At 46.0% G+C, this 26,573-nt stretch overlaps 1 protein-coding gene across 1 annotated transcript in view; it reads right to left on the bottom strand.

The window, feature by feature from the left end:
* TG (thyroglobulin) overlaps positions 1 to 26,573 on the bottom strand; it is a 192,593-nt gene that overhangs the window by 99,995 nt on the left and 66,025 nt on the right. The window contains exons 21-33 of the mRNA XM_079982822.1: positions 25,060 to 25,175; positions 23,549 to 23,657; positions 22,050 to 22,247; positions 20,301 to 20,468; positions 19,329 to 19,394; positions 18,930 to 19,004; positions 17,216 to 17,353; positions 15,302 to 15,478; positions 14,133 to 14,244; positions 12,135 to 12,214; positions 11,316 to 11,459; positions 7,464 to 7,517; positions 433 to 567 (exon numbers count right to left, since the gene is read on the bottom strand). Of these exons, the coding sequence (XP_079838948.1) occupies positions 433 to 567; positions 7,464 to 7,517; positions 11,316 to 11,459; positions 12,135 to 12,214; positions 14,133 to 14,244; positions 15,302 to 15,478; positions 17,216 to 17,353; positions 18,930 to 19,004; positions 19,329 to 19,394; positions 20,301 to 20,468; positions 22,050 to 22,247; positions 23,549 to 23,657; positions 25,060 to 25,175 (1,572 nt within the window). The remainder of the gene's footprint in view (positions 1 to 432; positions 568 to 7,463; positions 7,518 to 11,315; positions 11,460 to 12,134; positions 12,215 to 14,132; positions 14,245 to 15,301; positions 15,479 to 17,215; positions 17,354 to 18,929; positions 19,005 to 19,328; positions 19,395 to 20,300; positions 20,469 to 22,049; positions 22,248 to 23,548; positions 23,658 to 25,059; positions 25,176 to 26,573) is intronic.

The following is a 26,573-nucleotide window of genomic DNA, read 5'->3' as shown; positions in this document are numbered from 1 at the left end:
CACTGCAAAACTAAGGAAGGTTCTCAGTAACGTTTATCTGCCTTGTAGACCACAAAACCTTTGAACAAAAGGAGGGCAATGTAAGACTCCTATAAAGGAAGTGGCAGGAGACAAAGCAAATAGAACTTGAGGGAACTTTATTGTGCTTTTAAAAAGTTGCACAATTCAGCAACTTATTTTGCCTCCTCTGTTGATTAATTAGCAGATCCAGTTTGAAACAGTTCATCTACGTCCCTCTCACTTTTTTAAAAAGATTCAATCACCTCTGTAAATATCCTATTGAATTGTCCCAGAAGTGCTGGACCTGTTAGTGCCAAAGGTACAGGCAATGACTTTCTGAAGCACCACCCGCTTAAGTGAAATCACGTATATTTGGAAAGCCATTGGAAAAGGACAGAGAAAAAACAATGGGATTAATAGGAAGCTTCTCACCTGAAAGGCAAAAGTCCCGGAAGGTGGCAAAATCACTGGAACCATCTCTGCTGATGTGCAGAATGTCAATTTTTGAAATGGAGGGATCGATGAGAACTGAGGCCCTGTCCACACGCTGCCAGTTGTCCAAAATCACTAGGAATCAAAATGCAGAAGAGTAAAATTCCACAAAGTATTAATTGTTATTTTCCAGAACAACATAGAGCAACTTCAAGTATCCCAGTGGTCAAATATTTAGATGATAAAAGGATCCCTTTGCCCGACTCTGGCTTTGATCTAATAATGGAACTATTCTGTGGCTCAGCTGGGCAACACAGTAAATTAGGAACAGCCAACATGGCTCCCTCCAGATGTTGCCCAAATATAGCACCCATCATCCTTGATCACAGGGAGTCCAAAAACATCTGGAGGGCACCGCATTGGTTACCCCTGAAGTAAACACACACCGGATAGAGCTTTCTCATTATGCAGAGATAATACTTAGACTCAAGACCCTTTTATTCCTGGTTCAATAAGCTTTTATGGACTGTGTTCTGGATTTGCCAGGGCATTCACAAGAGCTATTCAGTGCATCAAGGTCGCTGAAGGGAAAACTACTTAATTTACCTTACAAACACTTTTAAGAGTAACATAATAAAGGATCCCCTAAGCATATAGGGAAGTATCTCACACAATGCTTATCTTATACAGTGGTACCTTAATTTGTTCCGGAGGTCCGTTATTAACCTGAAACTGTTCTCAACCTGAAGCACCACTTTAGCTAATGGGGCCTCCTGCTGCCGCCACGCAGCCGCTGCACGATTTCTGTTCTCATCCTGAAGCAAAGTTCTTAACCTGAAGCACTATTTCTGGGTTAGCGGAGTCTGTAACCTGAAGCATATGTAACCTGAAGCGTATGTAACCTGAGGTACCACTGTACGATGCTTAGTCCCAATGTTTTATTTCCAGAGTGAACTTTTGCAGAATTGGCCATTTCAAAGGTACACATTGGGTTTTAAAAAATAATAATACTGCAATTCATGCATTCCTCTTTTGCCTTGAAAACAACAAAAAGGGGAAGCTTTTCGGCAGCATGAATGTAAGCAACATGTTTTTAAAGTATAATTACACATAAATTTTCTGCAGTCAGCAACTGCGTTCCAAAGCGGTGGAAGTGGTATGTCTAGGTCCAGACACAAAGCTGAAAATGACTAGTTATGCTCTTTAGAAAAAGAATAGGCTTTGTCTGGATTCCATTGTGAGCCAAATTGTCTGGTTTCCTTGATGGTTTTCAGATGCATTCATTACAATAGTGTTCCCATTCACGATCACGTCTACTGACTCAATCAGCAAACTTGAGCAAGTCATGAAACCCCATGTACCACAATATTACGGCTACAGAGGCAAAAAAATTGCCTTCAGGCATGTTAATCGGGAATAATTCTTTGTGACTCAACTTGTCGATGACAACATGGCCAGAACAGTACGTTTGGGCCCACTTGAGTCTGTTTTACCATGAAGAAATGAGTCTTATTATTTGCTTTTCGACACATCAGAGACCACCTTCTATGAAAGGGCAGGAGTCTTAATGCAGACTTTGCAAATGAGCAGAAAGGCCAGGGTGCTTTGAAATAGCCGTGGCACAGGGAAGATCCAACTGCAATCCAACTCACAAGTAGGCAACCATTTCGCACATTGCCTCCTGGGGAGTCTTCCTGGGAGGAGGAGTGGGCAAATGTCACTGGTGAGTTGGACAAGAGGCAAAAGCAGGCAAAGCAATGAATATAAATCTTTGTACTGTAAGCCAGTTTCTACACCCATCCACACACCCCTCTGACTTCCATCTAAGGAAGAATGAAGCAGAGTTCGAGGGCACATTCCAGCTGGGCAGAAACACTCTAGGAAGTTGCAAAGCAGAACCAGGGAAGGATATGGCTTGGGGAGGGGGGTGTAGCATGAGGAGCATTTCAGGGGCCAGAGAGAAAGGCTTGGAGGGCCACATTCAGTCCCACTCAGTTGTATCGTTCACATTTCATATGGATCTAAAGAAAACTACCAGTCCCATTTAGCAGAAAACTCAAAACCAGATTCTGCTACCAGCGGAAGCGAGCGGCAATGTTTTATCTGAACTGAACTGTAATACCATGTCATGCTAAAGGTAGGGTATTGCATGTCTGAGCACACAGAAAATTCAACAAAAGCTCCCTACAAATAGAACTGCTGCAGAATAATGGGAAGACAGTCTGAACCTTTCTCCCTAGCATACTACCTGCCGTATGACACTCACCTAAGCCAAACCAGTCGTGTTGTTCGAACCCTGATTCTTTAGCTCATGGTTACAGGAGAGAGCTTAACCCCAAGCCTTGGTTCAGAGTGTGGGAGTGAAAAGGACTGAAGAGAAGTGTCCCCAAGATCCCCTATAGTCACCTGCCTATTAACACCCCACTAAGCCATGGCGCTGTGGTCTAAACCACTGAGCCTAGGGCTTTCCGATTGGAAAGTCGGTGGTTCGAATCCCCGTGACGGGATGAGCTCCCATTGCTCGGTCCCAGCTGCTGCCAACCTAGCAGTTTGAAACCACATCAAAGTGCAAGTGGATAAATAGGTACCGCTCTGGCGGGAAGGTAAATGGTGTTTCCATGCGCTGCTTTGGTTTCGCCAGCAGCGTCTTAGACATGCTGGCCCCATGACCCAGAAGCTGTCTGTGGACAAACGCCAGATCCCTCGGCCTATAGAGCGAGATCAGCGCCGCAACCCCAGAGTCATCTGCGACTGGACCTAATGGTCAGGGGTCCCTTTACCTTTACCTTTAATGCAGTGTGGCATCACTGCAAGACCATACAGAGAAATTTACAACCACAGTGTCTTGGAGAGAGAGAGAAAGAAAGAAAGCCTAAGGTAATTTGGAAGATTCAGAACAGATTTTAAAAAGTACTTCTTCGCACAACTCATTGTTAGACTACGGAACTCTCTGCCACAGGAGGAAGTGATCACCACCAACTTAGATGGCTTTAAAAGGGGATTGGACAGTCTATCGATGGCCACTAGCTAAGGTGGCTCTGTTCTGCGTCTATGACTGGATGCAGCAATGCTTCGGAATACCAGTTGCTGGAAACCACAGGAAGGTATAGTGATCTTATGCTCCGATCCTGCTTGCTGGTTTCACACGGGCATCTGGTTGGCCGCAGTGAGAACAGGATGCTGGACTAAATGGGCCATTGACATGACCCAAAAGGCTCTTCCAAATAAGGCTGATCACCGAAGAATTGATGCTTTTGAATTATGGTGCTGGAGGGGACTCTTGAGAGTCCCATGGACTGCAAGAAGATCAAACCTATCCATTCTGAAGGAAATCAGCCCTGAGTGCTCACTGGAAGGACAGATCCTGAAGCTGAGGCTCCAAGACTTTGGCCACCTCATGAGAAGAGAAGACTCCCTGGAAAATACCCTGATGTTAGGAGAGATGGAGGGCACAAGGAGAAGGGGACGACAGAGGACGAGATGGTTGTACAGTGTTCTCAAAGCTACCAGCATGAGTTTGACTAAACTGCGGGAGGCAGTGAAAGACAGGAGTGCCTGGCGTGCTCTGGTCCACTGGGTCACAAAGAGTCGGACACAACTAAACGACTAAACAACAACAACAACAACAAGTGTCTATCCAGGACTAAACGACTAAACAACAACATGTCCTTAACTTTCTGGCATTGCTTTTTCCTCTGGGTGGGACAGGTGTCTCTACACACCATCCTACCCCAGGTCAATTGGTTAGTGCCTGACGTGACCACGACGAAGGGACTTTCTACAGCATCCCTGCAGGTGCCTCAACTCTACACAGCTTCCATGTCGCTGAGAAATTTCCCTATTATACTCAAACCAGACTGTGCCAACCCGTCCACATTTCAGTAGCTGCTTTCGTCGCATAATTGTAGCCTTCAGCGTCCAACGATGCCTGTAACTTTTATTGTTAAATTACAGGCATTCCGTGAAGATGGTTACTGCTTTCCATATGTTATTTGTGCTGGAATGCAGGAAGTGTATCAAGAGCACAGTCGGGTTGGGTCATGAGTTATATGGGACTTACGGTGCTGGAGGAGACTCTCCAAGACTGCAAGAAGATCAAACCTATCCATTCTTAAGGAAATCAGCCCTGAGTGCTCACTGGAAGGGCAGATCATGAAGCTGAGGCTCCAATACTTTGGCCACATCATGAGATGAGAAGACTCCCTGGAAAAGACCCTGATGTTGGGAAAGATGGAGGGCACAAGGAGAAGGGGACAACAGAGGACGAGATGGTTGGATAGTGTTCTCGAAGCTACCAGCATGAGTTTGACTAAACTGTGGGAGGCAGTGGAAGACAGGAGTGCCTGGCGTGCTATGGCCCAGGGGGTCACGAAGAGTCGGACACGACTAAACGACTAAACAACTAAACAACAACAACAAGAGTCTATCCAGGACTTCAGTGTGAAATCATCATTCCCCAAATCCAGAAATGCCAGCGTTTCCCACTAACATGTGCTTTCTGAATACTCGGAAAGGTACTTTTCCATGCTGCACAAATGATTGTGTGCTGTTCAAAATGTGTGGGTTGTTTTTCTTTTCTTTTCTTTTCTTTTCTTAATAATAATAATAATAATAATAATAATAATAATAATAATAATAATTTATTATTTGTACCCCGCCCATCTGGCTGGGTTTCCCCAGCCACTCTGGGCGGCTTCCATAAAAACCAAAAATACACTAAAATATCACAGATTAAAAACTTCCCTGAACAGGGCTGCCTTAAGATTTAGGACAAATTCAAACCGAATTACATTTATTTCAAGAATGCGCCCTGCACACATGTTTTTGCCAGTCAGTCTAGGTGGAAAGGGCAGACTACACTATGTGCTATTCCCCCGCACACCCACACCCACAAAACTCTTCTTGTATAATAACTATAATCTTGCCCCTGGGAGTACTACTTTTCTCTGCACACAAAGCTGTTATTTCATGGCACGGAGAAGCTATCAGATGTGAAATGGAAGCCTTCTGCATTCCTTGGGTGGTGCCTGTTGTGGCACAGGACATCGGGCGCAGGGGAAAGCGAGAGCACCAGATGTTTATCTCCATTTTAAAATAGGCTGCTTATATATAGGGCAGAGCCTCCCTTTCCGAAATAGGTACTTACAAGCCCAGTTACACCACATACCCACAGCCTATTTGAGGTTATATACCTGAACAATCTCAGCTGAATTACTTCGGCGCACGCTTCAAAAGGGTGTCTAAAGTAGGGATAGCCCTCCAGGTCCTGTCAGACTCCAGCTCCCATAAGCCCCAGCCAACATGGCCAAAGTGAGAGACGGTGGGAGTTGTAGTCTGTTCACAACTGGAGCGCCACAAGTCCCCCCTCCGAGGTCTAAGGAAAGATTCAGTCAAGTTCCCATAGAGCCCAAATTAGTGTGTCAGAGATGAGAGGTGGCCTATTCTGGCTTGAAAGTGAAGTTCCTCATAAAAACCACGGGGAGAAAGCCCTCCTGGAGCAGACCAAAACATACCCTCCAACATTTCTCCGATAAAAATTGGGGCATTCCATTCTTTAATGATAATTTTACTACAGTGGTACCTCGGGTTACAGACACTTCGGGTTAACGATGCTTCAGGTTACAGACTCCGCTAACCCAGAAATAGTACCTCGAGTTAAGAACTTTGCTTCAGGATGAGAACAGAAATTGCATGGCGGTGGCACGGCAGCAGTGGGAGGCCCCATTAGCTAAAGTGGTACCTCAGGTTATGAACAGTTTCAGGTTAAGAATGGACCTCCAGAACAAATTAAGTTCTTAACCCGAGGTACCACTGTATTTATACCCCACACATCCTACTGGGTTGCCCCAGGCACTCTGGGCAGCTTCCAACATACAAAAAAATAAATAAATAAATAAATAAACTTTTTTAAAAAACAGAAACAAAACCCTTCCCTATACAGTTGTACCTCAGAAGTCAAATGGAATCCGTTCTGGAAGTCTGTTAGACTTCTAAAACATTTGACTTCCAAAGTGAAGCTTCTGATTGGCTGCAGGAAGCTCCTGCAGCCAACCAGAAGCCGTGTAAGCCCTGTCGGACATTCGGCTTCCAAAAGAATGTTCAAAAACTGGAACACTCACTCCTGGTTTTTGATCGTTCAGTAGCCGAAACGTACAAGTTCCGGGGCGTTCGAAAACCAAGGTACCACTGTACAGTATTGCCTTTAGATGGCTCGGGGGTCGGATAACTCCATACCCTCCTACATTTCTCCAATGAAAATAGGGACATTCTAAGGGAAAGAGGGACATTCCGGGATCAAATCAGAAACCGGGACAGCTTCTCTAAATCAGGGACATCCCTGGGAAATAGGGACACTTGGAGGGTCTGCCAAAGTCCCACCTAGTCTAGCCAGGCATTCTGTTCCCACGGTTTCTTGTGGGGAAGCCCTCTAGCAGAATTGGAGCATAAGATCTAGGGTTTCCACCAACTGGCATTCAGATAATATAGTACTTAGCCACCGTGGCTAGCAACAGCTGAAGGCCTTGTCCTCCCCAAATTTGCCTACTTCCCTTTTAAAACTATCCAAGATGGCGGCCATCACCACAGCTTGTAAGTGTGAATTCTGTAGTTTAACTATGGAACCACGTGTGAAGATCTATCTCCTTTTACCTGTCCTAAATCTGTCAACCATCAGGCTCACTGGGTTGTAGTATTATGGAAGAATGGACAAGAGTCTCTTCGACCACTTTTTCCACATGATACCTAATTTTAGCCATCTCTTATCATTCTTCCTCTTCACCCAGCTCATCTTTTTTCTTTCTTCCCTAAGCTAAAAAGCCCCAAACATTGTAAGCATTCTTTATAAGGGAAACCCCTTGATCATTTTGGCTGTCTGAAAAAGCTGTATTAAACGTCATGAAGACTGTGGGGAAAACCAGCATTCTTAGGTTCGGAACAAACAAAAAAATGGAGGGCCAGCAATATTGAAAAGAGGAAGAACTAAAGGTCAGAGATGCTTCATTATTTCTATGGTGTTCTTGTTTTCTCCTTACCATTTTCTTGACTTCTTGGTAGAACAACAGGTGGACAGACAGTGGGGACTTTAGCTGTTGGAGGAGGAAAGAAGCCATTAAACATTATAAATGTATTTGCAAAAAATAATTATTATAATCTTGGAGCACTTAAATCAATGGGACGTGGCAAAGTCCTTCTGTCCGATTATTGGTTAAAAATAAAGTGAGCAGAATGCCTTTCTATTGCTGCGTCCGCCAAAGACAACGCTCACATCTGAGTGAGGCAAAGAGACCAAAACACTCATTAGGGGATGCATACTGCAGGTGGCGCTGTGGTCTAAACCACTGAGCCTCTTGGGCTTGCCGATTGGAAGGTCAGCGGTTCGAATCTGCACGATGGAGTGAGCTCCCGTTGCTCTGTCCCAGCTCCTGCCAACCTAGCAGTTCTAAAGCACACCAGTGCAAGTAGATAAATCGGTACCACTGTGGTGGGAAGGTAAACGGTATTTCTGTGCACTCTGGCTTCTGTCACGGTGTTCCATTGCACCAGAAGCGGTTTAGTCATGCTGGCCACATGACCCGGAAAGCTGTCTGTGGACAAACGCCGGCTCCCTCAGCCTGAAAAGCGAGATGAGCGCCGCAACCCCATAGTCACCTTTGACCGAACTTAACCATTCAGGGGCCCTTTACCTTTTTACCATAATGCGAGCAAAAGTCAATGGTATTTGGAAGAAGGAATTGATGCAACAACATATGCAGGAGCTGATTGGACAGGTCTTATTTACAGTAACTTTGTGCGGTAAAACCTATTCTATGCATATTTATGCTACAGCCCAGTCCGTAGTGTACATGCCAGGCTGACATTATGTGCTCATCATCAAATGCAGCCATATATTAAAGCCTGCAAGGTGCTTCTCAACCCAGCTGACATACAGAAGGTTTATTCAGCCCCCTTGTGGGCTTTCTTCCATGTTCAGCTGGCAGGTTTGCATTCAGCGCTGTGCATGCAGGTCCTGCCACAGCTGACCTCAGCTTGGGTGGTACTGCCAGTGGATTTAACCACAGAGCCTAGGACTTGCCGATCAGAAGGTCGGTGGTTCAAATCCCCGCGATGGGGTGAGCTCCCATTGCTCGGTCCCTGCTCCTGCCAACCTAGCAGTTCGAAAGCACATCAAAGTGAAAGTAGATAAATAGGTACCGCTCTGGCGGGAAGGTAAACGGCGTTTCTGTGCGCTGCTCTGGTTCGCCAGAAGCAGCTTAGTCATGCTGGCCACATGACCTGGAAGCTGTACACTGGCTCCCTCAGCCAATAAAGCGAGATGAGCGCCGCAACCCCAGAGTCGGCCGTGACTGGATCTAATGGTCAGGGGTCCCTTTATCTTTACTTTATCCTCTGATACTGCTGCCACTCACCCTCCTCTGTTTCCTTTGCAACATCCCTCATCACTAAAATATAGATTCTTCAGGCTACATATTGCACACGGCTTTCCCCGAAGAATTCCCGTAACAGTAGTTTGCCCCTCGCAGAGCTACAATTCCCAGCACCCTTAACAAATTACAGTTCCCGGGATTATTTGGGGTGCTTTAAATGCACAGTGTGGACATAACTGCAGTGGTTGTTGTTGTTGTTTTGCTAGCGTTGTACTATAAAGAACCATACAGGGTGATAGCATAGGTTAAAAAATAAATACATAAATAGGCAACATTTTCCATTCCTGCTTCTCCGTTTCTTTGAGTAAACAAAAGCCAGATTTGCTTGAAAGGAAATCTCAAGAAACTCCACCCACCCATACAGGATGCCACTGTGGTCAGCTAGTTATACAGAACAGAGTTTCGCTGCTCAATATAGTTTAAGGGTCAGTGAGAAGATGAATAAAATATAAACACTGTTTTAGGCTGAAATATGGGCGCCTACAGAAAAAGCCATCATCTGCGAGCTGGGTTCTAATTATCTGCCCCACTCTATAAAAAGGCTCAAAAGTTCAGTGGAGTTCAGCTACAAAAAAAAATTAACTTCTTTACATTCCAGATTGCCTACACCTTTGGGATATTAAGCTATACAAAGGGAAGCTTTGCTGTCTCTGCGTTAAACAAATAATCGCTTACACATGTGCATCAGACAATATGAATGAAATCTTTTGATGCAGAAATGGGCAGGGCAGACCACACTCGAAAGCCGGGTGAGGTGGCACATCTCATTGAATTCCTGGTGTGATTAAATGGAAGCAATTTTCAGGTTGGGGGTTTTTTGGGGGGGAGGTGTGTATTTGTGCATGAGTACATCAGCCTTCCCAAACGTAGTTCCTTCCATATGTTTTGAGCAACAACCTCAGCCAGCACAGTCAATGGTCAGGGATGATGGAAGTTGTAGCCCAAGTTGTAGCCCAAAAGTCCTAGGCTCTGTGGTTTAACCCACATCATCATCATCATCATCATCATCATTATTATTATTATTATTATTATTATTATTATTATTATTATTATTACACTTGTTGCTAGGGTCCATCTGTTGTCTCGAGAGGCAATGAAGTGCACCTCCAGGGGTGAGCATGGATGTCCTGGGCTGCCCAGATGACAAGACCCCTTTCTCGGCCTCGCTGATGTGGTCCAAAGGAAAGCAAAGCAATACATTTCACACCAGCTTGGCTGTAGCAGTTGCCAGAAGGAGGCGTACAAGGTGCCAATCAACCACCAAAGGGACTCCACTCTGGATTTGTGTAGGGTTCACTCACTCCTTAGCCTTTTCTTCTCCCAAAGATGTCCCACAAGGCAAAGGAGGTTTAGCATTAGAGTTTTCCTCCTCCTTCCTGGGCTGCCTTCCCAAATTGACAAGTCCCATCTGCCCCTCACTCCCCTTTACAACATTTGCAGAAATTGCCTTCTTGACCGTTGGACCCACTATTGGTCTGGTCCTCTCAATTCGCCAGAGCCTGTCTTTGCATGCAGCGGAAGTCCCTAACTCGCCAAAAGGTTTTAGCTACCCTCACCTGGTTTAGCCAGCCAGCCAAAGCTCTTTTCCAGGGTGTGGCTGCTGGCGCATGCTGACAGCTTCTAGGAGCCACAGGTGAGTGCAGGGTGGGGACCAAAGGGGGGCAAACTACCCCAGAAGAAGCATTACACCTCACCCCTAACGCGGCTTATACCCCACTACGTAATATTACAGTCAAACCTCAGATCCTGAATGCCTCCGTTTTGGAATGTTTAGGCTCCCAAACGCTGAAAACCCGGAAATGCCATATTTTTCGCTCCATAAGATGCACCTGACCATAAGATACACCTAGTTTTTAGAGGAGGAAAGGGGGAAAGCCCCATTTTTGGGGGTATCAGCTCACAGTTGTGCAGCTTTTTTTGCAAAGGGGGAAAGCCCCTTTTTTTTTAGGATCAGCTCAAAGTTGTTGAGATTCTCTGCAAAGGGGAAAAATCCTGTTTTTACAGGGTTCAACTCACAGTTTTGCAGCTTCTTTAGGAAAGGAAAGGGAGCACTTTCTACAGTTTCCAGACAGATAATCTAGTCACATGTCGCTGGGGAAACAAACAGCCTCCGTCTGCAGAACATTCAACAATGGAGGCCTGGGCAAGGAGCTGGGGCCAGAAAAGGAGCCAGCGATTGACCACACATTTGCTCCATAAGATGCACAGACATTTCCCCTTACTTTTTAGGGGGGGGAGTGCATCTTGTGGAGCAAAAAATACGGTAAATGCTCCAGTTTTCGAATGTTTTTTGGAAGCCGAACATCCGACGCAGCTTCCGCTAAATGCAGGAAGCTCCTGCAACCAATGTTTGGTTGTCAAACATTTCAGAAGCCAAACGGGCCTCCGGAACAAATTACGTTCGACAACCAAGGTTTGACTGTATATATAAAATATTACAGTGTTCACGCTGCGACTCACCTGTTCTTTGATACCAACCAAAGGGATGGACCCTGGTTTCTGTTTCTACAGATATGCAGTCTGAAAGCTGCCAGTCGCTTCTTAGTTCATCACTGCATGTTTGGATTCCCAAACTGTTCAGAACCAAGCACATGACCTTGCCTCCTGCAAGGGGAACGAATATGCATTAATGGCGGCCCCCTTTTCTACAGATGGGTGGAATTCAATGTTGCATTCTTACGATTGTTCTGACAGTGCAAACATTTCTGCTTGCCAATGGAACAATCTCCTATCCCCTCCCACCATTTGCTGTTCTGGGGGGTTGTCCTGACCTCCCCAGAGCTTATTTGAGGGTGCATGGAGGCACAGGAAGGGATGGGGGAAAGCTTCATTGTGCTAAAATGACTCATTGTGCTGGCTCCTGCTGATTTGGGATGAGGTCCAGAAATCAGGTTCAGAAAAAATAATGGGCGAACATTTGAGAAATATTGACTATTTCAAAGGGATGTTTTATTAGCGTTTTTCGAATTTACTGCCTCCCTCTGTGTCTTTCAGATGTGGGAGATCACACATGTAAATAAATCTGCATTACACAGCACTTCTGGCAGAAAAGCATCTGGCTCTGATTGGCTGAGCTGGTGTGGCAGGCTCAGAAGGTTTTGTCACTCAGGGAAGAAAGCAGTTTGCAGCTCAGCTTCTGTGAGGGAAGGGATAGTTGTCAGTTTGGTGGGAAATCCTACACAAGATGGCCAGATCATCTTTTATTTTCCCTGTGAAATAAGATAACCCACCGCTTATAGGTTTGCAGGGACACACACACACACACACACACACACACACCTGTTCCTTGGGAAGCATTTAAAAATCCAAAGCCCAAGCAACAAGGATCAGCGTCGCAGAGATGCTCACAGTCGAAAAACCTGCAGGAAAGACAGAAAGTATTTGAAACACAAAAACTGAGATCATTTCACAACTAAGTTGTGAGCCATGATTCACTTCTGTACTTGACTAACAGCATGATCCAATGTATATTTACTGTGTCCAGTGGGCCTTACTCTAAGGAAAGGAGGCATAGGATACCTAAGGGGTGACAGGATGTCACTTTGAGCTGAGTGATGAAAACTGAACTGCAGCTGGACTGTTGGTGGGGACAGACAATCTCCAGCACATCATTCCAGTGCTCAGAAGTCTGCACTGGCTGTATAATGGTTAGTGTGTTGGACTAGGACCTGGGAGACCAGAGTTCGAATCCCCACTCAGCCATGAAGCTCATTGGGTGACCTTAATCTCTCAGCCTAATTTACTTCACAGGGTTGTTGTGAGGAAATTGATAGATAGATGATAGATGATAGTAATAGTGCCACTGTATTCTGCTCTGGTCAGACCTCACCTGGAGTACTGTGTCCAGTTCTGGGCACCACAGTTCAAGAAGGACACTGACAAACTGGAATGTGTCCAGAGGAGGGCAACCAAAATGGTCAAAGGCCTGGAAACGATGCCTTATGAGGAACGGCTAAGGGAGCTGGGCATGTTTAGCCTGGAGAAGAGGAGGTTAAGGGGTGATATGATAGCCATGTTCAAATATATAAAAGGATGTCACATAGAGGAGGGAGAAAGGTTGTTTTCTGCTGCTCCAGAGAAGCAGACACGGAGCAATGGATCCAAACTACAAGAAAGAAGATTCCACCTAAACATTAGGAAGAACTTCCTGACAGTAAGAGCTGTTCGACAGTGGAATTTGCTGCCAAGGAGTGTGGTGGAATCTCCTTCTTTGGAGGTCTTTAAGCAGAGGCTTGACAACCATATGTCAGGAGTGCTCTGATGGTGTTTCCTGCTTGGCAGGGGGTTGGACTCGATGGCCCTTGTGGTCTCTTCCAATTCTATGATTCTAGATAGATGATAGATAGATAGATAGATAGATAGATGATAGATAGATAGATGATAGATTAGATGATAGATAGATAGATAGATAGATAGATAGATAGATAGATAGATGATAGATAGATAGATGATAGATAGATAGATAGATAGATAGATAGATAGATAGATAGATGATAGATAGATGATAGATAGATAGATAGATAGATAGATAGATAGATGATAGATAGATAGATAGATAGATAGATAGATAGATAGATAGATATAGATAGATGATAGATGATGATAGATAGATGATAGATAGATGATGATAGATAGATAGATATAGATAGATAGATGATAGATAGATAGATAGATAGATAGATAGATAGATAGATGATAGATAGATGATAGATAGATAGATAGATAGATAGATAGATAGATAGACAGATGATAGATAGATGATGATAGATAGATAGATATAGATAGATAGATGATAGATAGATAGATAGATAGATAGATAGATAGATAGATAGATAGATAGATAGATGATAGATAGATGATAGATAGATAGATAGATAGATAGATGATAGATAGATGATGATAGATAGATAGATGATAGGTAGATGATAGATAGATAGATAGATAGATAGATAGATAGATAGATATAGATTTTCACAGATTTATGCAAAAACAGGATGGAAGAAACTTATGAATAAGCGCATGTAAAACTGACATGGAGTGGGAACAGAGTAATCCCACCTGTGGTCTAGAAGATGGGGTTAATTTAAGCAGGAAGGAAGTAGGTCTACACAGAAGTGGCTTGGTGCATGCAGGAGATACTCCGTCTGGTCCTGGTAAGGGGCTCTGAGGCCTTAGTCCTCTGATTTTAGTCTCCTGCCTATACAGGACAAATCTTAAATTGCTCAGATGAAGTTGCAAAGAGCCTCGCATTCCAAAGCAAAGATGAAACATTCATACCCGTTTGATACAGTTTTTCCAGACACATCTATCTTGTTGCTCACAGAGATTCCTGATACTCTACAGAATGGTAGGCGGGTGTAAAAGTTCTTTATGGCGCCTTCCAGAGAGACTGCAAAACAAACAACAACATTCACAATTTTAAAAATATTGAAAGCTCCTAGTTTGAAGCTTGCTCCAGTTCCCACTGGTCTCTTTGAGCAGGTACTTGCACTGTGCTACAGGGGCTGGAGCCATTGTAGGGGTTGTGTCCCACCCACAGCTAGGGGGACACGAACAGGCCTGAGCCATGTTGTGACCACTGATTTTCCACAACAGGAAAGCTTTCGCTTTAGGCTAGGACTTCCCTGGGCATGAAAAGCCTTTTCTGGCTTCAGCGTGTTCTGTGACAGGAGCAAACCAGCAATAAATCACACCGAGCAAGTTGTTGTTAACTCTTTAATAGCAAAACAGGATCTTAACAGGAATGGCGGGCCTAATGAGCACAGTAACTCATCTCTGGTAGGTCTTGCCCCCATGAAGCAACTGGCATGTGACCAGAAGTCCCTGCCTCCCTACAACTGTCCATGTCTCCTCCTCTCCAAAGTTTTTCCCCCCAAGAAACTGGAGACTGCACCCGTGTGTCTGTCTTTGCTCCATTTTATGCCTTGCCTGTCCTGGGAGACGAGGGTGAAGGGAAGCTTATTGCGGCAGGAGGGGGAGACACCCTTGCCTCTTCATCAGTCGGATTCATCTCTGCCTCTTGGCCTCCCTCCTCCCCTGCTTCAGCTGCTGCCTCTGATTCTGAACTTCTGTCTGCCACAGAATCTCCCAGCTCACTAAGCCCTGTTACCTCTTCAGCTTCCAACATCTTTTCCCAGCGTTCTCCCTCTAACCACTCATTGTCATCCCACCACCAATTCCCGGGCCCTGAGCCTTCTTCCCTTGGGGGTTCTCCAGCTGGTTCCTCCCACCATTCCTCTGTGACCAACCAGTCCATGACATGTTTATGCTTAGCTTTTCTTCCTGGCTCTGACCCTTGGCCCTGACCTCCTAGGCTCCTGCTTCCAGCTCAGCAGTTGCCTACAGCTTCACCCTCAGATCCTTTCCTAGATACAATTCCTTACTATTTGTAGGATTCGTTCCTCCACTGCAATAACAGGTGAGAGAGACACCTGCTTTTAACTCACCTGTCTTCTGATACAAAAGGTGCGGCTTCCGAGGCAACACAATGTTGCAGTTCTCAGGGACGTTGTTAATGAAATTGTCACAAAATTGGGCTGCTGGATAGAGGGTGCAGGGGAAGTGCGTTCCAGTTGTGTCATTGTGCATGTCCACCAGCTGGCAGAACTCATCTTCTACACAACCTAGAAGAGATAAGGACCCCTCAGTAGGTTGTACTGAGAGCAGAGCCACTGAAATAAATGGACCCAAGTTAGTCATGTCCATTAATTTCAATGGGTCTGCTCTGAGTATGGCTAAAATGGGACACAGCTTTTGGACATCCTATGCTCCACCTTTGCTACAACTCCCATATTCCTCATCCCACTGAGTCTTACTATCTCATAATGTAGAGGTCCCAAATTCTCAGGAGGTTCCCTTCCCCAAATTCAATCTCTTGCTGCTTTTCCTTCTCCCATACCCAACCAGGGAAAGAAAACATCTTCTTCTCTCTTTTTAGGCCAAAAGAAAGCATCTCTCAAAATTTCCACAATGGCTATTTTCTACCTCCACTCCTGGAAGCAGTATTGCCAAGAATCATAAAATTATTAATTATAATTTATTACTTATACTCCACCCATCTGGCCAGGCCTCCCCAGCCACAGAATATTAAAAACACAATAAAACTTCAAACATTAAAAACTTCCCTAAAGAGGGCTGCCTTCAGATGTCTTCTAAAAGTCAGATAGTTATTTATTTCCTTGACATCTGAAGGGAGGGCATTCCACAGGGCGGGTGCCACTACCGAGAAGGCCCTCTGCCTGGTTCCCTGTAACCTCACTTCTCACAGGGAGGGAACCGCCAGAAGGCCCTCAGAGCTGGACCTCAGTGTGGAGAAATCACAGGTGGAGAAAAGCTCTGCTGCACTCGGGTTACACTTGAGGGCTTCCTGCAGGCATCTAGACGGCCACTGTGAGAACAGGAGGCTGGACAAGGTGTCCTGCTGCATCAGGGCTCTTATGTTCTTAAGAAGCAAAGGAGCAGCAGCTGGCAACAGCAGCAGTTGAATGGTGCATTGCCCAAGAGCTCCCCAAACATGGAACCACCACTGAATACGTCGTTTGCGTGGCAATACCCACCCTTTCCCACAAAGATGGTAAATAAAGACACTGGACACCAGAGTTAAGGCTAATGGGCGGAAAATGGCCACAACTTTATTGATTACAGGTAAGAGCGGTATTGGCTTTAGGCATTGGCCCTATCCGACTATCGGTATAAAACCGTGAAGGGTTAAGCACCAACAGGGGGAGCCCCCGAGATGCACATCCGTAGGTACTCCCCGAGGGGTTACCGCTCGGGAGCGCGCTTTAGGCCCTAGCCTCCGTAGGTTTCGGACGAGGCGACGCCCCCGGAGTCCTTTAACGAACTACCCTTCAGCATTTGGGGGAGGTGATGGCGTTCCTCCCCCCCGACTCATTTGCATAATAATTCCCCTGCCAATGCCTAACCGCCAAAACCGAGAGAATTGTGACGTTTTGCTACGAGGTAGGCGAAAAAACCAAGTGGCCTCCAAATACAGCCAATTAGCCAAATGGAAAAATTCCTACCAGGCCCCTTGCGACGACCAGCCGAAGCCCATAGCAAAGTCCAATGCAAACCTAGAGGGTGGGTGGGTGGGAAACCGCCGCTGCTAAAGGAGAGAAAAGGGGCGAGCTGGGGCTGCCCCGACCTTAAATTGCCCCCTTCTAAGCCCGCCCCCTACACCCGTTGATTGGCTGGTGGTGAAACTCATGAATATTGATGACGGGAATTCCCTAAGTCCCGCGGGGCTGACTCCCAGCCCACGTGAGGATGTGGGCGGGGTGTGAGCCCGCAACTCCCCCCCCTCCTCATGTCGGGAGTGGTTTTGCGAATGACTAGCCCCATGATCTAAGATTTCTTACGTGCAAGACACCAGTGAAGAGCCTGCTCCGCTGAATATCTGGGCTTGAAGAGCCAGTACTCTTGGGATGGTAGGGAACGATTGTGGTCGATCAGGATTTGGCTGCTCTCCATCAGAGAAAAGAGTTCCCTTGCAGAAGCTAATGAGCCCAAAGAGAAAAAGCAGAAGAGATGCTTTAATGCAGCTGGCCAGGGCTGATGGAAGTTGTATTTCAAAACACCTGCAGTCCACCATATTAGTGGAAGCTGCTTTTAATCCAAGTACTAACCGGGCCTGACCCAGCTTAGCTTCTGAGATCAGACAGGATTGGACATGACCAGGGTAGTATGGCAGTAGATAGGTGCTTTTATATACAGTATATAGCTATACGCAGTGCTTTTTTCTGGGGGGACACAGGGGGGCGCATACCTCTAAACATTTTGTGAATCTTTATACTTTTGTACATTTACTGTATTTATTTTTCCCAATTTGAAGTATAAAATGGTGGTTTTCTTGAGTCAAAGTGAGAGTGCTCCTAAACATTTTTTTAGAGGGGGGAGGAAGCAGTGGCTATATATAGATAGATATATCTATACCCCATCTTTCCATATTCTGTGCTCAAAGCAGCTAACAAGAATAAGTCGCAGGAATTATAATAAAACCACGCATCTCAAAATTTCAGGGAAAGGAATTAAAAAGTACCCTGATAAAACTTTAAGAGAGTAAAACAATAGACCAAGTCAGAGAAATAATCAGCCTTCCAGACCCAATGCCTCTTGGAACAGGAAAGTCTTCCCCCAGGGAGTTCTAGAATATTGACAACCTTGGGTATAACTGGACTAAACACTGAGAAAAATGGTTAAAAAGCAGTTGCAGTGAGAACTGTGGAGGAGGCCTCCGTGGCAATATTGTAGCCATCTGCTATTTGCTGTGCGCCAACTCGAGAGAAGGTCTTCTCAGTGGTGGTGCCTCAGTTATGGAACTCAGTTCTTTCAAAAATATGGCTGGCACCGACTGTTTTGAACATATTTCTTTACTTATTTGTTGGGCATTAGTGTCTCAGCCTGGCTGCTGATGAGTTTGTCACTGTCTGGTTCTCAAGAGTGGATTGGCACACTGATATTTTAGTATATGTTCTGTACTTGCTGCTAGAATTCCTGATCTATGATTGCAGTCATGGGATTGTTGTCTATCACATGGCGATGTATATTTTGACTCCACAGAGTGGGAAGTGATGGAGACAGGATGTTTGTGTTACTGTGTTCTGTGAAGTGGGACTATTGTCCTTTGCTCTTTTTCTCTTTGCTGTCTGATGCTAGAAAGAGAGAAAGCCATGTTGCAGTTCTCTCTGTGTGTTTATATGTAAATAAAGTAGATTAGCCAAAATGCTGAGTGGCTGAGGTCTGTCACGCAAGGTGCACAAACTCTGTGGATCTCTAAGCATGCCAGTGTCTGTTGGCATCAGTTGCTGTGATGTTCGGGCTGAAGAAAGCTTATGAAGCTCCCGATCGACCAGGAATGAGGGAACATGCCAGTCGGGCATGTGTCTCTGCCAGGGTCCTACTCAAGTGTAGGCTGAACGCCTGACACTTGCAGGGGAAATGGGCCCATTTTATCCACTCCTGGTTAAATCCCCCCACCCCCAAGCCGAACACTGAGATTGAGGTATATTATTTTGAAAAGTCTGGTGCTAACTCAAACACACAATCCGTTTCCCTTGGTGTACGTTGGCATACCTGAAAGCTGTGGCTCAGTCGGAGAGACAGCGCCATCACATGAGCTGGACCTCACTCGGGTCATCATGTCAGAATCTAGAATGAGACGAGACTCAGTTTGAGACACTTTCATGAGGCGATTGTCCTCCAAGATGTTACTGAGCTGATAGCCCAATGAGAACTGAGCATGCTCAGTGGCGGTGGAATGCCGGTTGTGTATTGGGGTGGGATGGAAAACCTGGGGAGATGTGGAATGGGATGGCATACATAGGGACTGGAATCTGGGACAGGAGCACCCCAGATGGCAATATTTTGTTGCGAGTCCCACGAATTGACCATGTTCTAGCGGAATAAGCATACGCAATATTCCTTTCAGACTATCAGAAAAAGAAAGAGGGGGATGGGCAGCAAACTGCTTACCTCTCCATAGATAAACACGCTGAAAGCTGGAGAAGGGACGGTTGGCTTTTTCTGTTGGCTCGGAAGCTGACGAAGGAAGGAAACACTCTTTATTTCTGCTTACAACTATCACCTGCGTCTTAGTGCTGGCCACAGGGGTCAAACGATTTCTGCACATCTTTAGTCCCCTCTTCGTAAAATAACTACAGAGGTACTTCCGGTTACGAACTTAATTCATTCCAGAGGTCCATTCTTAACCCGAAACCGTTCTTAACATGAGGCGCGCTTTCGCTAATGGGGCCTCCCACTGCCACCGCGCCACCGGAGTGCGACTTCCACTCTCATCCTGGGGCAAAATTCACACCTGGGAGCATCTACTTCAAGGTTAGTGGAGCTTGTTACCCAAAGCATTCATAAGGAGGATGGTACATAACCTGAGGTTCCGCTGTACCTACTTTGCATTGATCTTTATAGTATGATTTTATGTTGTGAACCGCCCTGAGATTTATGGGTATAGGGCAGTATACAAATTTAATAAATAATAATATATCATGGGTGAGGAACCTCAGGCCCAGAAACCTCTCTATGTGACATTTGGGACTCCCCACAAGCCACACCCCTCACTCGCCCTTTTTAGCATCCTTCTTGAGCATTTCTGCTGGAAGACATCCCTGGACTCTTGAGTCTGCCTCCTCCTTGCCTGGATGGATGGCAGAGAACGGTGCACAAAAGTCTCCTGATGTACAAAGGCAAAATGTGCATTCGTCCCTCCAACGCCGTTTGCCTCTGGCCCTGAACAGCGCTGTCATGTGGCCCCTCAAAAGTTGCCCAGAAGTGATGGTGGTTCTCGAGCTACAAATGGCTCCCCATACCTGCCATACATGAACACTGCTTGAATAAGACAGAGGAGGGATATATTATATTTACACTGCCCATTCCTACATCTGAGTAGCAAACAAGAACAACAGTGCAGTATAAGACTGGCATACTTACACCCTGTGAGAACTTGGCCTCCCAAACTGAATGCATACTGCGTCTTCCCAGTATTGTACTTTACTTTTTGGCAGGAATCGCCTCGTTCACGCGTCAAGCTTGCATCCCAGCTATTAACGTTGCAGATTAATGCGTCTGGGTAGCTCATCAGTCCGCATATGATGCTACCTGGAGAAAGCCAAGGAAAGAATTGTAAGTTTGCAGCTGCACCTCCTTGTTGAACAATCTTGCCTTGGCCATTATACCGTTATTTTGACACCAGCGGCCCAGTCTTGGAAAAGGGTCCTGTTTATAAAGGTAATGGTAAAGGGACCGCTGACCATTCGGTCCAGTCGTAACTGACTCTGGGGTTGTGGCGCTCATCTTGCTTTATTGGCTGAGGGAGCTGGCGTACAGCTTCCGGGTCATGTGGCCAGCATGACTAAGCCGCTTCTGGTGAACCACAGCAGCGCACGGAAACGCCGTTTACTTCCCGCCAGAGCGGTACCTATTTATCTATTTGCACTTTGACATGCTTTCGAACTGCTAGGTTGGCAGGAGCAGGGACCGAGCAACGGGAGCTCACCACGTCACAGGGATTCGAACCACCGACCATCTGATCGGCAAATCCTAGGCTCTGTGGTTTAACCCACAGCGCCACCCATGTCCCTGTCCTGTTTATACATCACAGCAAACTGCTGCTCTTGGAGCCTGCTGTTTATCTTGCCCGGGAGCAAATATAAAAATTATCCAAGTAAATAAAGATCAGACTAGGGACGCAGGTGGCGCTGTGGGTTAAAGCCTCAGCGCCTAGGGCTTGCCGATCGAAAGGTCGGCGGTTCGAATCCCTGCGGAGGGGTGCGCTCCCGCTGCTCGATCCCAGCGCCTGCCAACCTAGCAGTTCGAAAGCACCTCCGGGTGCAAGTAGATAAATAGGGACCGCTTACCAGCAGGAAGGTAAACGGCGTTTCCGTGTGCAGCTCTGGCTCTGGCTCTGGCTCTGGCCAGAGCAGCGATGTCACGCTGGCCACGTGACCCGGAAGTGTCTCCGGACAGCGCTGGCCCCTGGCCTCTTAAGTGAGATGGGCGCACAACCCCAGAGTCTGTCAAGACTGGCCCGTACGGGCAGGGGTAAAGGTAAAGGTAAAGGTAAAGGTACCCCTGCCCGTACGGGCCAGTCTTGACAGACTCTGGGGTTGTGCGCCCATCTCACTTAAGAGGCCAGGGGCCAGCGCTGTCCGGAGACACTTCCGGGTCACGTGGCCAGCGTGACATCGCTGCTCTGGCGAGCCAGAGCCGCACACGGAAACGCCGTTTACCTTCCCGCTGGTAAGCGGTCCCTATTTATCTACTTGCACTCAGAGGTGCTTTCGAACTGCTAGGTTGGCAGGCGCTGGGCAGGGGTACCTTTACCTTTACCTTTAAAGATCAGACTCTGCTGGGATCGGGAACAGTTCCTTTATTTCCCCTATAATTCCTCCTGTTCCAATAACCAGGAGACCCTTTACATAGCTACACCCCCCACCCCCAAAAAAGGTTGATTCCATGCCAAACTTCCATCATTTAATAACATTTAATAAATACAAGTTGCCATGAGTGAAGATTAATCACTTAAAATTTTAAAACCTGGCTCCAATTTGAGATGAGATCAACAAGACCAACAATTTATGCTTTGTTTTGCTTGTTTGTTTGTTTAAAAATGTTCTCATTAAGTGGGATAAATGGAAGGATGAACTTTGCCTTCCACATCTGTAGACTGAGCAGAGTTACCTCCATCAAGTATGACCTGGCTCAAGATAAACCCATCACAGCAAGCATCTTGGCTGCAGGCCTGGCGGCAGAAGAGATGAACATCGGTCAAAGATGTACCAGCTGCTGAGAGGACCAGATTGTGGTACACGCCAGAAACAACATCCTGGAAATCAGTCCTCTCAAAAGTCTTGACTCCAGCTGTCGTGAACTCTTGTCCTGCGAGGAAAGAGGGGGGACAAATAACATTTAAAAAAGGAGCTCCGCAATCCAAATTGGAGCTTCGGGGCAAATGACGTGAGGCAAATACCAGGCTGCTTTTTCAAGGCTTTAGGAAGAAATAGACCTAGAACAGCTGCATCAACCTTTTGCTAGTATCTGGTTGGCCATTGTGAAAACAGGATGTTAGACCAGACAAGCCACTGGCCTGAGCCAGCTCTTTTTATGCCCTTCCGATATTATTATCTACCTGAGAGACTGGGCATTTCCACCAAGAAACAATATGTGGACAAATTGTCAGAGTGGATGTAAGACTGTGGCCTGTATTCTAAGGCTAGATCTAGGCACGTCAAAAAAAACGTTTCAGGAAAACGTGTTGTAAACCTCAAAGTGGGAAACCGCGTAGAAATCAGCCCCAAGTGCTCACTGGAAGGACAGATCGTGAAGCTGAGGCTCCAATACTTTGGCCACCTCATGAGAAGAGAAGACTCCCTGGAAAAGACCCTAATGTTGGGAAAGATGGAAGGCACAAGGAGAAGGGGACAACAGAGGACGAGATAGTTGGATAGTGTTCTTGAAGCTATCAGCATGAGTTTGACCAAACTGCGGGAGGTGGTGGAAGACAGAAGTGCCTGGCGTGCTCTGGTCCATGGGGTCGCGAAGAGTCGGACACGACTGAACGACTAAACAACAACAACAAAAGTTCTGTTCCACCTGTAGAACAGGCATGTGGTGTCCTACATGCCAGGAAATTATATTCCTGCAGATCTGTTATCTAAGGTTGTTAACAGAGAACAACTTAGGGTTTATGTACAGTGGTTACAATTTGGTTGAACCACAGGCACTATAGGTTACACGGAAAGGGGGAGGATGTTAGGATCTAGTTCTGTTCCACCTTTAGAACAGGCATGTGGAGTTGTTGTATGTCACATGTCTGTTTACTTCCAGCGCAGTCTGCTGGGAACTTCCGTTATATATAGCTTTTGCCTATGCTGTTTGCTTGGACACGAAGGGAAGCGGACATGTTTTTCTTTTGTCCTGATGCTGAATAAATGCTTGTAAATATGCTTACATATGCCTCTGTCCGCTACTTCTGTTGCAAAGAGTTCTTATCTCTGCTGGCTTGCGTGCTCAGTCTCTAAAGGTCTCTGAGACTTGAGTCGCAGTTTTGATGCTGTTCTGAGAACCGGAGTTTGCCCGGCTGCCGGCCGGTGGGCTGGAGCCAGCTGGGGGCCTGCCAATTGCCCCCGTCTCCCAAGACGCATCCCAACACTCTTTTGTTCATGTTATTTAGAACATACCTTTCTTCAGGTACACTCTGACTCCATCCTTATCTTGGCTTCTCACTTTAACCAGGCAGCTGAGATGAGCCATGCTGGTAGTGGCAGCATTATCCCAAGCACCCTGAACCTGTGGTCAAAAGATATGGACATTAAAATTTCTAATTTATGATGGTAAATAATGAGCATTCACACTTTCTAATATGGGTGCCCTTTGTGGGATCACGTGCGGTGCTACAGTTCCCAGGGAACTTTCTAGTAGACAGGGGGTTGGCCTGCCTCTCAGAGTTATTATTTGGAGGTTCACATCCAGCCTCAATAATCAAGTTCCTTGCTGGGAGGTGGGGCCAGCCCCATTTATAAATAGGGGGTGGAACCGACGATAGCCAGGCAGTCGGCTCTGGAAATTCACCCTCCCTACCCTCCCTTTGTTTAATATTTTCTTGTTTGCAGGTTAACTTTTTCTTCCTGTTTAGCGGGCGCTGCTATGGTCTTTGACTGGTTGCTGTTGAAGGACTGGGAAGAAATTTTCCTGCATTGGCAGGTTTTGTCTTCCTTGTAGCAATTTGTCACAACTTTGGCGGTTATGAGAGCCAGTGTGGTGTAGTGGTTAAGAGCGGTAGACTCGTAATCTGGGGAACCGGGTTCGCGTCTCCGCTCCTCCACATGCAGCTGCTGGGTGACCTTGGGCCAGTGGCGTAGCGTGGGTTGTCAGCACCCGGGGCAAGGCAAGTAATTTGTGCCCCCTAACCCGTGGATTTGCGCCCCCTAACCCTAACCCCCAGATGTTGCGCCCGGTGCAGCCGCCCCCCCTGCACCCCCCACGGTACGCCACTGCCTTGGGCTCGTCACACTTCTCTGAAGTCTCTCAGCCCCACTCACCTCACAGAGTGTTTGTTGTGGGGGAGGAAGGGAAAGGAGAATGTTAGCCGCTTTGAGACTCCTTCAGGTAGGGATAAAGTGGGATATCAAATCCAAATCCAAACTTTTCTTATGGCCTTGGGCAGAATCCTTTAGTCTTTTCTTCCCTCTTTGGGGGGGGGATGAAGTGGTGACTCACCCCCCTGCAGCAGCGATTCCAGGGTCCCCTCTTAAATGTGTTATATATATATGGGTGTTACTGGCCATACACTGAAAGGTCATCAGTGAACTACTCTGCGTGTGGGGATATGGGCTTGGCTGCCTGCTACACTTACGTCTCGCAGAGCACCCCCATATCCCACTTACCCTGATGAGCCCCAGTTCCCCCGGCTGGGGGCTGGGAGGGATACACCCCCAAGGCCAAAGCCAAGGTCTTCCTACATTCGGAAGTTTAATAAATTTGTGGCCTAATTTTAATTCCATAACATTGTCAGAGTCTTTATTCCTTTCTTATGACCCCTGGGGTCTGGGGCTGTTGCACCTGGTCACACAAAATACCTTCTTTGCAGCAGGTTGGTACACAGCCAACATTTTGAAAAACCAAAAGGATGGTATCCATCCAAGCTTCATTCCCCTGGAAGATTCATCATAAAAGAACTGTGTTCGGTTACCAGTCCAGAGGTGGAACAATTGTAGTTCTTCTCCCGAGCGCTGTACAGCTCACACAGTGTCCCCGTCCCAGCAGCAGACAAGGTGAGGAACCCACACGACTCATCCTTCTCGCACTCTGAAAGAATAGAAGGACTGCTGGCTTAAGCCTTGCATTGAACGTTGGCCAACGGAAACAGGCGTCTTCCACAGTTCAAGTTGGGTGAATGCAGTCTGTTTGTTGAGGATGTCAACTGAATGGGGGCACCGCTCCAGCAACTGCACTGGCTCCCTTTTGTTTTGGAGCATCAAAACTACAGCGGTCAATAAAGCGTCAAAATCAAGATGTGGAAAATATGGAAACAATGAGGAGAGGCAGGATTGAGATGTGGAGATATGCTTCAGAGATCCAGACCGTGGGGAGCTCCAAAAAAATTAATAATTATAATCTGGACTATAATTTGGTCTTTTTTTATTTTAGTTTTTTATTTTAATTGGAGTATTATGATTGGATATACAGTGGTACCTCGGGTTACATACGCTTCAGGTTACATATGCTTCAAGTTACAGACTCCGCTAACCCAGAAATAGTGCTTCAGGTTAAGAACTTTGCTTCAGGATGAGAACAGAAATCAGGCTCTGCAGGAGGCCCCATTAGCTAAAGTGGTGCTTCAGGTTAAGAACAGTTTCAGGTTAAGAACGGGCCTCCAGAACGAATTAAGTACTTAACCTGAGGTACTGAGGCATCTAATCATAAGCCTGCATTTTTATTAAAGCTTATATGTTTAATCAGGGCCTGTATCTTAAAAGACCAGTCTTAGAAGACCAGCTGCCTAAGAACCTTGGCAAAATGTTTTTCTCCTAGACAAGGGGCCCCCCTGATTTATAGCAGAAAACAATTCTCAAAGTCGTAAAAAGGGAATTACAGGCTGACAGCCAAGGTTACACTGACCCTACAAATTAAGGGTGGATAAATAGTAAAATGAGCCATATCTTCTTCCTAAGGTTAAAAAGGTCAAGAGCAGTGAAAAAGCAACTGGTCTGGCTGGCAGAAACAGAACATTTTTGGGAAGTCTTTTCTAAAGCTGTTTCTTTCTTAAACTAAGATCCTTTTAAGATTTCTTTTCCTTTTAAAAGGTTATTTATGTATTAAATATATTAGCTTAAATATAATTATGCAAAGGATTTAAGAAATGCTAGATTCTTATTTCATATAGTTGTAAGAGTTGTAACTATCCTGAAATTAAGTCAGCCACCAGCCCCCCCTTGCCAGACAGGAGACGCCATCGAGCACTCCTGATATATGGTTGTCAGGCCTTTTGTTTAGAAACCTTCAGATGAAGGAGATCTCTCAATGTTGATGTGAACTCACAATCCTTGACATATGTTTAAGATAAAAATTCAAGATTAATCATCTGTTTTGGAAGGCAATAGGGCAAGGAGGGCATGAGGTGAGCTGGTAATTAAGATTCCTTGTTGAGACACATGTAAGATATATTACTACTTATTTGTCATTTATAGATAGAAGAATATATAG

This window comes from Podarcis cretensis (assembly GCF_951804945.1).
Source record: "Podarcis cretensis genome assembly, chromosome: 7".
NCBI lineage: Eukaryota > Metazoa > Chordata > Lepidosauria > Squamata > Lacertidae > Podarcis > Podarcis cretensis.
This window is presented reverse-complemented; position numbering and strand designations above follow the sequence as displayed.